An 18,417-nucleotide genomic window follows, 5' to 3' on the forward strand; every position below is an offset into this window, starting at 1 on the left:
TTTGTCACTGCCCACCTGCTTATAACAAACGCGTAAGAAACACTTAGAATGTGTAAGTCTCATGTCACCATCAACCTTCATACTTCCCCGTTCCCTGTTCAACTAATAAAAAACGAAAATAAGTCATGAATATATTGATTTATCTTTTCAGATTTCGAGTAATACTGTACATTGTAGCTGCACTCGTGTCACACAAACGGAGACAATTCGACTTGGAACTAATGACATACGCGTTATTTCATTGCGCACCACCTGGCTCAAATTCAATTATAACTTTACCCAACACAATCGCATTGAGCACCTGAATTCATTTACACTTTTATCTCTATTTTTAATGACCCTAATAGAGAAATTTCAACGAATTAAGTTTGATGTTTACATACAACAAGATGTTTATTGGTATGATGTTAACCGTGCTAATGGCACCGATGCCATTTTCACACCCATACCAAATATTTTAGATTGTCATAGCACTACACAATTACGCATATTACCTAATGCTACTGCATGCACCGAACCAGGTTGTTTTGGTTCCATGCGCATATCCATACCTGTTGGCACTATTTTTCGCACTGGAACTAATTTTAACCCGCGGGCTGATGATGATCCAATGCCTGGTTGTTCACAACCCCTTTATAGTTATTGGGGTGCTTCACACACTAATTTTCCTTATTCCTCTACTGGACCTAGAATGTATGTAAATATTACTCTTTTTGAACCTCGATTAACCCATGTTTCCTCACGTGAATTAGTTGCTACTATCCCACCTCCTTTACACACTAATGGCCAACTTCTTGACCTATTTCTATTAGCTTTCCCTCAAGCATGGTATCCTAAGGATTCTATAATAACTTTCACTAATACTTTCACTGCTCCCACACGTTTTTGGCAATATTCTACACAACCCTGGTGCAGCAGTGATCCTTTTGTTAAGAATGATAAAAAACCCTCTCATCTCTTAAATCTTTATACTAAATTTTCAGTTAACCTTCGTTCTAGTCGTTTCTGTCAACGTAAAATTAATGTTTCTTCGTGTCGTTATGCTACTGGTTCGCCGGAAGTAGCAATTGCCCACGGCGTCACACTAGCCCCTTTTCAAAATCAAAAAAATATTCCACAAGCCCCAGTGGCTTTTAAAGCTACACTATTCCGACACAAACGTTTTTTTATTACGTCATTGATTTCTTGTTTGTTTACTGAGGCCGTTGTTCACTTTGAAATGCAACGTTTTGAAAAGCAACTCTCTTCACGTCTCAACAAATTACAAACCGAAATTGACGTGAAGTTTAATGAGACCGAGTCACAGATTTTGAATCTCTCTTCCGAGTTACAGAAAACCAATTTTGCAATCGAAGATCTACGTGACGGAACCGCAGCACTTGCACGAGAATTGCAACGATTTGAGACAATGCAACTCTCAGAGGATCAGCATCTGCTACACCTTATTCAAGGAAACCAAATGTTAGCACTTCAGAATCAACGTGATCGTCTGGAGTTGACCCGAGCATCACTCAACACTACCATGGCACAACGCAATCTACTTCAAGCTTGCTTGAAATCGCTTCACACCCTTGGTAATATCACCAGCGATAACACTTCCGTTTATTCTTTCATGCTGTCCAAAGGAGAATTGCGTTTACGACGAATCGCTGCCATAGAAAACCTGGAAGTTGCTAACGTCACTCATTCCAACTTCTCTTCTATGGAAGACCAATTACGTCATCAGTCAGTCAACTTCTCAACCCAACTCAACCAAGATACGGAAATCTTTGACAACATTACAATGAATCTAACCTTCACCATCCAGCCTCTTGTTTTCACCGAAGACTCTGCACTCTTCAATTTTTCCCATGACGATATCCTCGCCGATGCTGGTGCAGGAATTAACTCACTTGAAGGTGTAGTAGAAACTGGTTTCAATGACGTCAAGTCCGTTGTTGACAACACTATTGATGACGCCACCGGAATCCTGGGAAAGCCCCTTCTTATGATTGCCATCATTGGAAGTTCTGCGTTGGGAGCTTTTCTGCTTGTTCTAGGAGGTTGCTACGGTTGGAACAAGTTTCGTCAACACAAAGACAATCAAACTTACACGAAAGGTATTGCTCGTTAAGCAATTCCTTTCTAGGAGGGTGCATTGTTGCGTCAAAACAACATGGTTGTTTACAACAAACCTTCACCGGTTTCCTAACCGTCTGTACAAAGACGTTATGTCATTGGCCCTCGGGCCAGGTCAAATAACTGACCATGCTGTACTTGGGACGAGAAATCTCTTTCTGTGGCCGTACTTTCCCAAATCCCGCTAGAAACGTTGTATTTCAAAAGAACCTTACTAATTTCATGTAATTATTAATCCGCAATTATTCGCTCGTTGTATCGCCCGATTGTATCGCCCTGAAGGCACGCCAATTTGTTGGCGCCATCGTCTTGCATTTTTACGCCCATCGCATTGTATATATGTCTCTGTTTTTTGTTATGTGAGTCAGAGTGTTGTTTATCGGGCATTGGTAAAGTCCGCGTGTTGAATGTAGTTGCTTTGAGCTTAGTGCCAGATTATTGTTATTTTGGCAGTTTAATGATTTAGCGTTGCGTCTATTGTATCATAATTGTTTGGGTGTTACTTTATTAAAATCGCTTGGTGGAGTGGAATTAGGTTTTGCTTATAGACAGGTTTTCTCCTTATAATATAATTTAATCTTAGCGAAAATACACAAGTCTTACACAAAAGCCATAAGCGAACTATAGTGAACTCACGCAATAATAAGCATAAGCTTGAGAAATAATCTACATTAACGTAAGATTACTTTCTAAGTTAAGTGGCGTTCTAAATAACTAATTTAGACTAAAAGGTTAGTTAGAAACGTTACACCCTTCGTTATTTTACCTTTCAGCATTGTATAAGCTATTGCTGCCAGGCAGAACATCAAGTTTGTAGAGCTCTTCTGAGAATTGTAATTTTATTTCGACGCTTCGACGTCCTATACAGGTCGTCTTCATCAGTGTCTATAGGACGTCGAAACGTCGGAGCTCTACAAAGTTTCAACATTGTATAGCTATTTTCGACTTGTTGATTGTTTTAGTATTTTTCGTGTCGCTATGATTTCTTCCACCATGCAAAATGAACCTTCTATTGCTCACCCCTGCAGAAAAAACCCGTTTTTAAAGGAGCCAAAATTCTAAACCGAACAATTATAGGCCTACTGTTTACGAGCTTTGGTTTTGTGGTCCAACATATATTTTTATTTCGTATTTTCCACCTCGCTTGTCATCTAATTCAGGGGCGGGCAACTTCTCCAGTCGGCGGGCCTAATATGGGAAAATGAAGTAGGCTACTTGGCGGGCCGGATTCCTGAATCGATACACATTAATCGCGTATTTAACCAGTGATTTAAAACGGATTTATGACCACCTAAACCAAATACAATCAAGAACATCACAAATACAATACAGTCCAAACAATCTAATTGATATAACATAAAATTATTTACCACAGCAAATATAATGCATACATCACAGACTTAGATACTGCTGAAACACTAACTAGGCTACACGTGTGGAAACAAAAGAAACCGTGAAAGCAGGCCACACACTTGGTTGGCAGTTATGTCGTAACAATGGACGTATGGTGCAATGGTAACAACGGCGGGAAAGTTTTTTGCTATTGGGGAGCGTTACTGTCCGTTACATTTATAACTACAATTTGACGCAGTAAGCAAGTAGTGGGGGATGGCGGCAGACTGTGGTCGCGGGCCACATTATCATGTAAGACCTGAAACTGTCTGCGGGCCGCTCAAAATCCCGTCGCGGGCCGGATCCGGCCCGCGGGCCGTATGTTGCCCGCCCCTGAATTCTAATTGTTCGTTTTCATGCAATATTTGCTCGCGTGTTTTTCAGTGGTTACAACTACCACTTACGCATTTATCTGCTCTATTTCTTTCAATGTCAATTTCTGTTCACCACGTAAACCCTATCTTTTCGTTTGCGTACGGTTTTCTCTTCATCATCGATTTATCGCTTTTATTTTACTATTTTAAGTTTTCTTACAGAATCACATTTCGTTTTTGTTTGTTTGTCCAGTACCCTTTCTTACTTTATTTGTTAAGCATGTATTTGATTGTTTATATGTGATACGATAATTAGATAAAATGTTAGATACTTTACTCTGATCCTTGTCAATTACCTTTCCACGTAGGCTTGTTCAGTTGACTTTGTTAGGCTAAGCTCACTCTGCATATCTTTATAACAATAAGCCAAGCTTTACCACTCTATGAGCCATTCGGAACAATTTCACATAGCCTAAAAACGCTGGGAACCACAAAGCCGTTTTTAAATTTAAAATGAAATGCTTTTGCCAAAACGTTTTTTTATTCTCACTTTTAGTTGTTGGGTAATTTCTTGCATATTATTCACACTTGGCGAATCGGTGTTGTCTTGTGGTAAAGCAAACAGGTAGTGCACACACACACACTGCTCCGGGGCTGCGTGTTGGCAACCTCTGATTTCGCCTACTTGCACGCAAGGATGGGAGTACGGTACGGTACGGTACGGTACGCTGCAAATTTTATCAAAAAGTAGGGTACGTAGGTACGGTACGCAAAGAAAGCTGAGGTATGGGTACGGTACGTGGGACGGTCCTTCACTAGACCGTACCACCGTACTGGTACGCATAATAAATGTTGATTAAACGGCCATTTTTGAATCGTTACCATTTGCAAATAATATCAAAATTGTCTGAAACTTGAATTTAAGTTGATTTTTATCACAGTGTTCTTGTACCAAAATAGTGCTCAAAAAGTTTATGACGTCACTGCTTAATAATTTGTGCCTACTATGCAAAAGGAGGGTTACATGCATAGGCGACGAGTGGGCGGTGACAGGGTGGCGCCGACACTTTGGGTTTGTAAAGCACGGTGTCGGCCACCGTGGATATTTTGATTTGTTTGTAGCGGAAAATCTGAAAAAAATTGGAAACAAGTTTGCTCTCAAACAATCAAGCTGTCTTAAAAGCAACAAAACGCTTGGAAACTGCAACCGTTGGCTGTCCCTGTCTGGCCCACGTGAGGTTTAAGTAAACTAAAACATCAATCCAATATAGGTATATTTATGCTATGCATGAAATGCGGCAATTTTTCTGTTATTTTATAAAGCCATTTGATATATATGATTACGTAGTGATGCACGTGCGTAGGCGAACAGCTACGTGTGATGCTGGTCAAAATCGTCATAAAACACAAGTTGTTCAACCCTTTGTTACGCGATAAAGCCTAGGCTTAAAATAGCACTATATATAGTCAGAATAATACAGTTTTAACGCAAATTTGATCAACCTAATTGAATAAAACTTTGGGTTTAAACATTTCAGCGTAATATTGCAAGCTAAATTGCTATTTTCATGTCAATTTGCCCGCTTATTTTTTATGCAAACCATAAATATTTGCATTACAATGCTCAAATGTAGAATAAAGTTTAACCAAGTTATCGTTGGTTTGGCCCTCGGACATAAGTCAGGTTTCTTATGTGGCCCCTTTCAAAAATTAATTGCCCACCCCTGCTTTAGGACGTTTAGGCGATACAAGAGCAACAATTTGATGGCACATTTTTAAAACGTTGCTAAACAATAATAACGTTAAAGCAAAGTGTTTCAAATAAATATTATTTTAATTTTTTTTTTAAAGAATTTAACGAATGTTACATTCTATTGAAAGTATCTTGGACTTTGACGTGGGTTGCACACATTAGTGACGTCATAATTTACCTCCGCCACCTCGCATTTTTATAAAACTCGGCGCCTGTGGTCACACGTACCGTAGACGTATTATTAAAATGCGCACATGACACGAACAGAGATTAACTCGGCATTTGTAGTTGATTCTCCAGTTAGTAGAAAAAGCTAGCTAGTGTTGTTGTCTCTTTCACAGCAATGATTTTAGAAAACATGCTGTTGAAAATTACACTCTGTCGCTGCACGAGCCCATCATAGAAAACGCATCAACCTTTCATTTCGAATAAGCTGGTTGTAGTGGGGCAGCTTGTTTAGAGTTCAGACACCTCTCCTTTAAGTGCATGTCATATTGTCATAAAATGTATCCAACTTAATCTCGATTGGTTTGTTTGAAGGTACGGTACGCAAATTTTCGTACCGTACTTTGAGTACGGTACGGTGGTATGGTACGCTTTGATTTTTGACATTTGGTACGGTACGGTGGTACGGTACGCTTTACGTACGAGGTACGTGGTACGGTCAACGCAATACGTACCGTACCGTACTGCCATCCTTGCTTGCATGTTCATATTTTGCCTTTATCTGATTTCGTGTTTTTGTCTGTGTTTAAAATCTTACATTGCTATTTTTCCGCATACTGATATTTTTTACAGACTTTAGGGTCTTTCGCCACTACGCCGCTTGAAGACCGCATAAAAAATATACTTAACATACTTATTACTCCATGATGCTTGCACCTTAATAGTTTTTTTGCCACAAACAGGTTTTTCTGCAGTTGTAAACAAGTAATTTTGCTCGAAACATCGGAAGTATGAGTGATGGAAAGTAAACTTCAATTATTGCGTAATTTGCCAGGAAGTGAATAAATATTTAATATTGGATTGAAGCCTAACATTGTTTTTAGTATTTTAATCATATCAGCTAATATCACTGTGCGTTGGGTCGAGAAAACACAACTAATATTGCAGCATTTAGATTTGCTACATGACGAGACAAAAGCAGCCAGATACGACGCTAGAGGCAAGCCAGATTGACAGTACAACTTTATTTCACCATAATACAATGTATTTAAGCAAATTTGAGTTGGACAAAAGCGAAATTTGTTCGAAATCTAAACACGATCTTTATGTTTTGCGATCGTTACGCATGATTGGCCACACGTTTTCGGTTTGTTATTGTTTTGCGTTGTAAAAATGTTGGTGTTTAGGAAATTTTGCTGGAACGCGTATGAAATTAATAAAATCAAAATTATTGTTACATAACCTATATCCTTAAATTTGATATTGTCTAAATTAATGGTTAAAATGTAAAAAGGTCCAACGGAAAGCGAACATTGTAGTTTTATTTTTTGTTAACCTGCAGCTTCGAGGGTTTGCTTTGCATCCAAGACTAGCCATTTTGTACCAATACCAACGAAGAATCAGTTGCTTTAAAACAGGTAAATTTGGTATTTTAAAAAGTTTTGTTTAGTAATTTTTAAGTAATGAACAAATTGTTCGTTTGCAACATATGTTACAACAATGGTCAGCAGCAAACTTTAATTACTGTGGCCTGAAAATAGTTTTCAGACATACAGTTAGGGAACAACACAGCATTAAACAAACTTAGACATGAAATAAAAGGCACAGCACTATCCTAAAATTACACATAAGTTTCACTTCAGCTTTTTGACATGAAATATGCTTCTAGACAACTTATACCAAAAAAGGCATTGGCACCAACCAAACCGATACTCATTTTAGCAAACATCAGCGCCATATCAGTTGTTTTTAAAAACTGATTGTTCTGAGCAAAAAAATCAAAACCAGTATATTTGTGTAGAACATAACAACATTTCGACAAGTGCTATTGTCTTTATCAGGTTGTGCACTTGTCGAAACGTAGTAATGTTCCACACAAATATACTGGCTCTGATTTTTTGCTCAGATTATTCAAAACCGTGAATAGTGTACCTAAGAATTAAGATGATTGTTCTGGTTTCGATACAGTGTTTTTTTACTCTCGGTTAAACTAATTAACAACCCGAAACTGACTTTATTGAAATAATTTGAGGTGATAAGATATTTATCTTTTTTAAATTTTTAACATGATGTTGTGTGTTTCATCACAATCCATTGTTACAAACAATCCTTCGTTGTGACAAACAAAAAATAGTTTCAAATGGTTTAGTTTCTAAATGCTACTTTGACACAACAAGGGTAGTTTGACTCTACATAGAGGCCACTTCACAGCCCAATTAGGAAAGCGCTGTGCGACCCATTACAACTTGTCCCAGGCCCATGATTCGGCCACAGTGATGACAAAATTTTAAAAAAATTATTTGCAACTTTAATATCAGGTGAGTAATATTCTCAGTAACACCTAAATGGAGTTTTAGGCTGATTTAGTACATCATTGTTTGGTCATTGACCATAAACACGGTGATTGTTCCTTATAAAAAAAATTGCAGTAATTCTGAAAGTTAGTCACAGCATACTAGTGTGTCATGATGTCGTGTTTGAAAATGTCTCAACTAGCTTCAAAGGTTGACAACCTCTCAACTAGACAGTATAATATTTAATTTTGTTTGTTTGTTGCATGTATAAAGAAAAATGAACACTTGACCAATAGTCATTCTGTATCAAGATCAACAAACTGGGGTGAAGAGTTGCACACTTCAAATCATGTAAGTTTGTTCGTGTGTGTTGAATTTAATGTAATTATTTAGATTTGAATGTAGAATAGTAGTAATTTTAATTTCTCGCTTACATGAAGCAAATACTCATTTTTATCAATGGTCATTAAACTTACGACTTAAAAGTTTTAAATAAATTAAACAAAATTGGTTTACCTGACATCTTTAAACCTGTACGTTGTAGCTTAACATGTGTGCTGTGTAACAACAGATCAACTACAACATACCAACAGCAACTGGCTGCTCAACATTGTCAAACACTGATGCAAAATGCAAAAAAGTGGAAACCAAGAATTTATATATTCACATTGTGGTAAGCTGTACATTTATCAAAGTGGCATTACTTTCCTGTGTTATATAACATCCATTGGGTCCCAAAAAAGCCACCAGGGTCTTTTTTAAACGAAAATATCCCTTCTGCACAACATGTGAGATAAGCCAATGCAAAGTAAAACTGCATATAAATAAATTCTGTGTTTGTTTCTGCAATTCCCACTGTCACATGTGTTGCGCATAGTTGGTTCAAAACATGTTTTCTTTTTTAAAACTTTCCTTTAAAGTTGGCATTAGTTTTGTTTAATGCTCGGCTTAGTTTATTCAACCGTTCAGCCAAGTGCTGAACATTAAAGTTTAGGATGCTTGGTACCGAGTTTTCAGGTTCTGGTTAAGTTTGGCCAATCTCTAAAATAAAGAAAACTTTGTTGTTGATGTTGTACAGAAAACATAAACTTGTCACACATTTCAGTTAAAATATGTTTTCTCACTTGCAGGAAAATCGAATCGTTACAAGAATTGGTTGGTGGTTTGTGTGACTGCAGTGATGCTAGTGTTTTACTGCTGGGTGATGGCAAAGCAGCAGCCTAAAAAGGTTTGTAATTTGTAAAACGTCAATTTTGTTCAATTGTGCTATTTATTCGGGAAAAATTAGAACCTTGGAATACATTTTTAGTCATAAGAATTGGCCACACACTGTAAATTGCTTGAAATAATATTTTATTGTTACTTTAATGTCGTAGACCATGTAAAAATATTGCTCTTGGAAGAACATTTTGATTCCAAAACGTTAAGATGAATACTGAATATTCATAATGGGATCAGCCCTGAAGCATCGATGCTGACCAGCGGTCATGGTATACCCATCAATAAATTAAAGCATGCCAGGTCCATCAAAGGCATTGTACTGAATCAGCCGGTCTTCCATGTATTCTCATATGGCAAGGCACAAAAAGATAATCTAGCCTACAGTGGATTTGAACCTGTGTCTTTATCGGGACTTGCTTTACCGACTAGGCCACACAGGCTCAGAGGTGAAACCGCTTAAAGTCGAATCACAAGCACTGTTACCTGCCTTGTATGCTGCATGTTTCTTCTTCGTAGTAGAGGAATCGTCAGGTCGACCATATTAGCTAAGATAAACATATCCATACCAGGATCATCCTTGAAGAGTCGATGCGCACCAACTGTCATGGAATACTTATCAATAAATCATAGTACACCAGGCCCACCAAAGGCGTTTCAAACAGTTCTTAATGCTTCTTACATTAGTTATTAGGGCATGACCTGAAAAAGAAGTTATACTTTCTAAGTAGGCTGTAATTTTAAACATATTTAGTCTATTTTTATATTTTATTGCCAGAAAGAGATGTGATTTTTACCAAACCTTAACAGTCCATTCAAATTTCATACGAAATCAAACAGTATTCCTTAACAAAAAATGTATTAAAACAAAACTATGTTTACAGGCATTGGAATACATCACTTTGCAAGCAATAATCATCCTCTACAACTGATCGATCTCCAGTAACAACAAGAAGTATTACAAATAATCTGGAGTGTTGGAGTTGATTGGGTAGAACGCCGAGGACACAAGAGTGATTTTGGTAAGCCATCGAAATTACATGGATTTATTAAATCGGCAGAAATATGGTATTATTATTTGTGCGCAAGCTATTGCAAGCTACAGCTTTACATAAAAAAATGAATTACCAAATCCACAGAAATACTTCTGCATTATAAATAGGTTGTATGCCAGTGTGGCTAATATATGTAAATATAAATAAAAACCTAAAACACACTTTATATGCAGTTTTATTTGTTAAATATTCTGAGTGAATTACAAATCAACTTTAACTTATGTCTGAAACCATAACATTTCCACAACAATGACAATTGTAGTGGACTATAAGCTACCAACTATGTAGATATGGTTGAAATAAAAAAATCAGAATAAATGTTGACTGTCAAAGACACAATGACATTTTGCATCTAGTCAGTGATGGCCAACAACATAAACTAACACAAATGCTCCATATAATGTGGAAAACATTGATACATTTCACCATTAAAGCTTTTATGTTAAACTTTAACCCAACTTTAGATTGACGGAGACCACAGTCTGTCTGATTGCAGTAGTGACAGGACGATACCAGGTTTTGAAGCGAGTACCGATACCGAGTACGAGTACCACATATATATACCTTCGATACCGAGTACCGAGTACGATTACCGAGTACTTAAGTGTAATGTTGTACTTAGTTGTATGTCAGTGGCTAATTTATCTGCCATGGCCGAGGTACAGGTGTGCACACACACATGCCGAAAAATGAAATCACCACATGATAGCGAAAAAAATATACGTAACCTGGCCGAACTTTTTCCCGATTTTGTGCTGTCCGAAGCAAATATTTGCCAAAAGTTGCCGGTATTCTTATGTAAATCGGCCTTCGGTACTCGCACGTTGGTATCGAAAACTGAGACAAAATATTCCGATATATATCAATACCTCTGAAATCGTTCGATACCATCGATACCGAGTACTGAGTACCGGGTACTAGTCCCATCACTAGATTGCAGTATGCCCACCCTACCACACATCACTGACCAAAACTATGGTGACATCATTGAAACTGATGACGCAATAATTACCCACATCCTAGAGGTATTGCTTGATTTTGTTGTTGAGGCATTGAAAGTTTGGTTTACCAGTCAACGTCGAATTTGTGCTTGTACATATCAGTACATCTAAAATATACACCCTTCACCCATCCGCTAGATGGCGCACATGTGCTTGGTTTTAGAACAAAGGCTTGGCGGCAGTTTCACCATTGTATCTAGTTGTATATCTTGTCTTAACAAGCCTGACAATATTGTCGTTGCTTTTGTCAGCTAACGTCCATATAACACATGTAGAAATTATTACACATCGGTACATGTCGCTTTTGGGTATGTTTAAGTTGTATTCAATTACAGAGAAGTGATTTGAAAATCTGTGACTTAACGTGAATACGACATTTACAGAAAGAAGAAAAGTGAAAGTTCCACCAACAAAGCTGAGAGAGTTTGAAAGGAGGCCACAATTTATGTAAGTTGATTTATTTTTTGCTCTTCAGTTCATATAAGACCATATGAGAAAAACATTGAAACGACTTAATAGCACCATCTAGTATTAAAAATGTTTTTAGTATTTTTTTGTGAAATCAGAATTAGCCGCTGGGTGGCGCACAAAAGTCAGAAATTCTTGCATTTGATGCACAGTTATCGCAGAAAAAAATCAAGATTAAGTAAAACGGATTTTTTATTAAAATGCCTATTAAGATATTTATTAAATGTGCAATTACCAACGGAATTTCACAAGTTTTGCTCCATGCCGTTCTAGACGTCAAACATATTACCTCGTTTGATTGCGACGTCACACGCCTATAACGACGTCAAATCGTAATAAAATCGTGCTCGGACAGAAATAACCAAACAAGGTATTAGGCTCGGGATAAAAAACAACGCTACAAGTGGAAAATACTTTAAAACTCGACCACATCAATGTATTGGCGTGTTTGATGCACCACAGATTTTTAACTGCTTTATTTTCCGATACTGGGGTATACTTTCACACAATACACATTTTGTTTAGATGAAAACCCACCTTGAATCTCACGGTTACAATCTTTGGATGGATGTGGATCGAATGGGGGCAGTACCTTGCAAGCGATGGCAGACGCAGTTGAAGAATCAGCTGTTGTGTTCATTTGCATGTCACAAAATTATAAGGACAGTCCTAACTGCAGGTATTGGTACATCTGAAATACTTGCCTGTACTCATCCGCTAGATGGTGCGCATGTGCTTGGTTTTCTTACATATGATGCTTTTGGTTGTCTTTGCGTTTGTCGGTTAACGTGCATATTTGGTTTTGTTTGAAATCTGTTCGGTTGTCGGCCAGCTAAAAAGCCACTGAAATGATCTAATAGCACCGTCTAGCGGCAGAATGTCACACATACATTTCGTTATTACGCAAGGCTGGCGCCACTTGCAGTGTAATAAATATTGTGTAGGTTTTTGTAAGCAATATTATAGTTTAATCACGGGCGCCAATTTTTTTTAAGGTATTGCATATTATATGACGTCATGAAATAATAAATATCTTTCTTGTTGCTACGTATGATGATGCTACAGCTTGCAGGTTATCAGCTTTCCATAACACAATTGTACTGCCATGCCCTTCTGCTAGCGTTCCAAATAAAGGCATGTTTGTGCGCAAACACCGCATTATACATTACAAAATAGGGACCCAGTGGACCCACGTGCCGAAATCGGCGAGAAGGCAGAACTGTAAAAGATAAAAAGAGTCCAACTCGAACGTCAGCTAAAATCGCAAATTACATTTTTTGCCATGTATTGTCTGTATTCACACACATCAGCAACATTTGTCAACAAACTGTAATGTTTAACATTTATTTCCTCTGTAATTACTGCATTGTTTTTTTACGCAACAAAGCGCACACGCGGCTGGCTTTGCTCTTAATATATACATGTTTTATACGTTTCCAACTTGTCACCTATTTAACGCAGTGAGTTGTATGTGATGCAATATTATTTTTGAAGTTCTATTTTTGAAGAATAGACGTAAATAGCGCCATGCTTTATTGTTCAAACGTTTCGGTAAATGCTCATGCCATCATCAGTGGTATGAAGGCCACATCAATTGCACCCGCCACCAGAAAAACAATAAACGGACTTAATAGCAGTATCTAGTGGCATAATGTCACAAATAAATTCCGCAATTCCGCAAGGCTGACGCTACTTGCAGTGTGCTTAATATTGTGCAGGTGTTGGCAAGCAATATTAAAGTTTTAATTATGTCAAGGGGTTGGGGCCAGATTTAATAATACTGTATGGATATTTTCATTCCAAGTGATCTTGTTTCAGACGCACCATGTAAACTAAACCAGCGTCATCAGCGACAGAATACTCCAAATACACAGTGACAAACCAAATTGCCTTGAATAGACTTGGTAAGTAAAATATACATTTTTTTCTATATTTGTTTTTTCTGTGTAAAGCGTTGATATCAGGTTTTGCGTGTTTCTGAGACATCCCTGATAATAATGAAAACAATTTCAAAACTTTCAAAACTTTTTTCATGTTTGGTTGGTGTATGTCAGGTTTCGCGCTGCAATACAATTCAGATAATGACAACATGTTGTTAAAACGTAAAAACGATTTTATGCACGAAAATATATTCGTAGCTGTGTACGTATTTTTAAACTAATCCCACAAATGACAATGACATATTATATTACGCAGCAAATTCTGTATTTCACAAAGTTCCGAGAAGCTACGTCACACGTCAGGTGTATTGTGGGTAGTCAAGGACCAATCAGAAGCGAGTATCGGTGCCACTGGTTCCGTAAGTACACCATGCTGAAAAAGCGGGCTTCGCTGACTTTGTTTTGGTAGGTATGTTCCTTCCTGTATTGTTTTTCCAACAAATTTAGTTTTTACCTAACCACAATTAACCGCTGGATGGCGCACCGGGACATAATGAGAAATTCTCGCATTTGATGTTCGGATATCACCGAGAATGTCAAGATCAGATAAAACAGCTAAGCGTTTTATTTAAAATGGTCAAAAGTAATAATTGTTGAAAGTGCAATTGCCAGTGATATAGTTTTTTATAATGCTATTACATGACGTCAAACATTTTACGCCATTGACGTCACACGCCTTTACCGACGCCAAACTAAAAAACGATACAACGCAGCAACAAACACCTCACAAATGCTTTAAAATTTAAACGGATCAAAACCTTTTCGCGTTTGATGTACAACAGACTTTCAATGATGCATCATAAATTTGTTTGTTTCTATTTGCCCATACATTGCATGTGCTGTGAAAACGTTTAATCAGAGTACGTTGATGACAGAACTCGCCCTTTAGTCAGTGATGAAAATAATGTGGTAGGGCGGTCGTCTAAGAGCCACGCGCATAAAAAACTGCTAAAAATCGGTTGGTAATCTTAGTCCTGATATATAAGCTATTGCTGCCAGGCATAGTATCAAGTTTAAAGAGCTCTTCTGGCAAATGTGATTTTATTCCGACGTTTCGACTTCCGATACAGGTCGTCTTCATTAGGGTAAATAACACTGAATGCGACTAGTACAGTGCACGATAAACAAAGGTTTTCCTTTGCCAGAAGAGCTCTTTAAACTTACTCCTGATAATTTCGAAAAGAATTGTATAGACAAAGTAACGACTTCAATGTGTTAAAGGTGAGTATGACAAGCAGCAATGGCCAGTGCCTCAAACACACTCCAGTAAATTTCTTACGCGTGGCAAATTTATACAGTGCCTATTTATATTTATACCGTCAGCAAATTGTTCTTTGTGATGTGGTATTTTTCCATTGATATCATACATGTTTTGTTACGTGGTTAAATTTTAACCGTCGGCTATGATTTGTTGTGGTCGGATGTATATGGGAAAAAATCTAAATCGTGCCTTTACAGGCCTACGGCCATTTTATCAAGCGTTGGTAGTGGTGTAAGTTTAGCAGTCTCTGGGTCTGCCTTTCATTTAGAAAACTTTGCACGTTATACATCATTGTAATATTTGTTGCAAGCCTTGCAAGTTCAGCCATATTCGGTTCTGCCTTCCTTCACGCCTCAGTGCGCTTCAACGAACCCCAAACATTCTAGTTTTATTGTTGCGCCGTGTGACGTGGCGTCACCACAAGTTTTACCCCCGACTATTTTTAACTCTCCTACTGCCAGTCGTTCAATCGAAGCACTAAAATGCGTTTTCCCTTTTTATATTTGCTTTTTACCAACTTAACTGTAGGATTTAAAGTTACCAAATGTTGTAATCTCATTTCGACCAGCTTTCAACGTTTTTTAGAACTTGGCTTGGAAATTTTTGGTAAATTGGTGAAAATTATCTCAATCAACAATACAGCAAATACTAAATGCGTTCGATCATTATTTGCCACGTAGACAGAAACTTCATTGGGCTAATTCGTTACACAACGTTTCCTATACAGAAAGGCTGATTTTCGTTGAGACAAAGTCAACAATGGACTTTCATCCCCGTAAATCAAAAAGAAAAATATTAAAATGATTACGGAATATGGTGTTCATATCTTAACTTAAATGCGTTTACAACTAGTGGTTAAGTTATTACGCAGCATTAACGCGAATTTGGGGTTTGAGCGATCGTTTATAAACTTGTGTCGTTCAATTTAAAGTTAAACATTTTTCGTTTCCTACTAAGTCAGGTGATACAGAATCGCCGTCTTGAACTTTAAACGTACTTTTTCACTTTAAATGTTAAACGTCGTGGAAATTTCAGTTTTTTTCCGCCATGATTTACAAACAGTAGTCTAGGCTATTTACAATAAGTTTTTGCGCAGAATTCCGGATGTGATTTGTTTCGAGAATCAATTAGTAAAGTTGGTCGTATTAAGATAACTATGCTCGTTATATTGTAGTATGCGTCAATAGTTGTAAGTTCTGCCATCTCCGGTTCTGTTTCCTTGCACGCCTCAGTGCCCTTCAACGAACCCCAAACTTTCCAGCTTAATGTGACGTAACGAGAAAGCAAGCTCAACTTTTGCTCCTCCACTATTTTTACCCCCAACACTGCCGCAACTAACGCCGAAAATTAAATGCGCTCATTTAAATATCGTGTTTTCTACTAATCGTGGCCAAGTATGCTATTCCTGAAGTCACAAGACTCAGCAAATGTCATGAGCTCCATTTTACCACCTTTCAATGTATTTTTAAAAACTTGGTTTGTAGTTTTGCGGTAAAGTGGTGAGAATTACCTCAACCAACAATGCAATACATACTAAATGCATTCTATTACTATTTGCCACATACACAAATTTCATTTGGTTTACATTTACATTATGTTTTCTGCATAGAAAGGCAGATTTTGGATTGTTGATTTTCTTGAGACAAAGCCTGTAATGAAATTTAAAGACCGTACATTAAATAAAAGGTTACCAAACTTTATTCGGAGTATGATGTTCATATCTGAACCTTGATGCGTTTATAAAAATTTGTAATTAATGTTTAAGTTATTACGCAGCATTAAAGCGCATTTTGGGTTGATCGTTCCTAAACCTGTGGCTGTGTCGTTTCAATATCAGTTAAACATATTTCGTTTCCTACTAAAGTTCGGTGATACAGAATCGAACTTTAAACGTACCTTTTCTTTTTTAAAGATTAAACGTCGTGGAAATTTATTTCATTTTCGCACCATGGGTCACAAAGACTAGTCTAGCCTATTTACCGTAAGTTTTGCGTGGAGTTCGGTGTGTAGTTTATTTTGAAAATTAACGTAGTATTTATTTGTTTTTTCATGAAAACTTTGCACGTTATACATCATTGTAATATTTGTTGCAAACCTTGCAAGTTTAGCCATCTTCGGTTTTGCCTCTCTTCACGCCCCAGTGCGCTTCAGTGAGCCCCAAACATTCCAGTTTTATTGTTGTGCCATGTGACGTGGCGAGGTCGCAGGTTTTGTTCGTAGACAGTCTTTCCACCTCTCGCACTGCTACAAGCCAAACCGAATTTCAATTTCATGGACATTGCAAAAAAAAATCATCGAAACAAAGCCTATAACGAAGTCAAATATAAACACATCCAAATTAATACGGAATAAGGTGTTTAAATCTGAACTTAATGCGTTTACAACTAATGGTTGAATTGCGCCGGATGTGGTGTGTTTTGAGAATTTATTTAGTAAAGTTTGTCTTATAAAGAAAACTATGTGCGTAATATATGTCAATAGTTGTATAAGTTCAGCCGTCTTTGATTCTAGTCTTTTTCACGCCTCAGTGCCCTGCAACTAACCCTAAGCGTCATGTGACGTAGCGAGAACGCAAGCTAGAGTTTCCTCGACAATTTTTTACCTCGCACTGCCACAAGCCAACCATTGGGTTTGTTTTCTACACAATGTTTCCTATACACAGAAAGGTAGAAGTTAGATTGTCGATCTTCCTTACTATAACCTCCATATTAAATTTCAAACTTGGACCATTTAAATAAAGTTCCTTTGTTTAAATGTGCATGTAAAACTTTTTTAACATAGCACTGGGCATTGAGAGTGCCACCTCCCTTTTATCGGCATTATTGGAGCTATGTGGTGCAGTTCCGCAGTGTATATACACGAGGCGCCATTGGAATGAAATAAACTGTTTGTTAATAAGTATGTGTCCCCTGTGAAGTTTTGAAATATCCAGCAACAAAAAAACATGTTAATATATTGCTAGAAATATATTTCTTCATACATACCAGAATTCTCTGTTTGCTGTTAATCGAACAAAATTTTTTTAGCATAAGTTTTAGCGTGGAGTGCCGAATGTGGTTTGTTTTAAGCAATAAATATTTTTTTGTCTAAGTTGGTTAACTGTGCACGTTATATATCTGTGTGTGGTAAGTTGGTTCTGCCTCCCTTCACGCCTTCGTGACGTTCAACGAACCCCAAACATTCCAGTTTTATTGTTGCGCCATGTAACGTGGCGAGGCCCCAAGCACACGAACCGAGCCGAAAATAAAATGCGTTTCTTAAAAATGTTTGGCCGTCTACGAATAAAGTATTTGCAACGTCAAAATACTAAATTATTCTATGCCAATCGTAACCAGCTTTGCAAACAAACTTGACACATTTTAAAACGTGGTTTGCAATTTTTCAAGTAAAGTAGTGGGAAAATGGAAATACAGTGTACCAGTCACAGTACGCCAGGCC

General features: G+C 37.5%; 1 protein-coding gene across 1 annotated transcript; it reads left to right on the forward strand.

Annotated features, from left to right (window-relative positions):
• The first annotated feature begins 334 nt into the window (after positions 1-334).
• On the forward strand, positions 335-13,212 carry LOC145224193 (uncharacterized). The gene is made up of 7 exons (XM_080090637.1): positions 335-7,160; positions 8,310-8,387; positions 8,608-8,709; positions 9,167-9,264; positions 10,139-10,276; positions 11,694-11,757; positions 12,304-13,212. Exon 1 carries the CDS (start codon positions 335-337, stop codon positions 2,111-2,113), a length of 1,779 nt encoding a protein of 592 aa, XP_079946763.1. The 3' UTR covers positions 2,114-7,160; positions 8,310-8,387; positions 8,608-8,709; positions 9,167-9,264; positions 10,139-10,276; positions 11,694-11,757; positions 12,304-13,212.
• Positions 13,213-18,417: the final 5,205 nt, after the last annotated feature.

This window comes from Phallusia mammillata, chromosome 4 (genome assembly GCF_965637545.1).
Source record: "Phallusia mammillata chromosome 4, kaPhaMamm4.hap1.1, whole genome shotgun sequence".
In the NCBI taxonomy this organism is placed as follows: Eukaryota; Metazoa; Chordata; class Ascidiacea; order Phlebobranchia; family Ascidiidae; genus Phallusia; species Phallusia mammillata.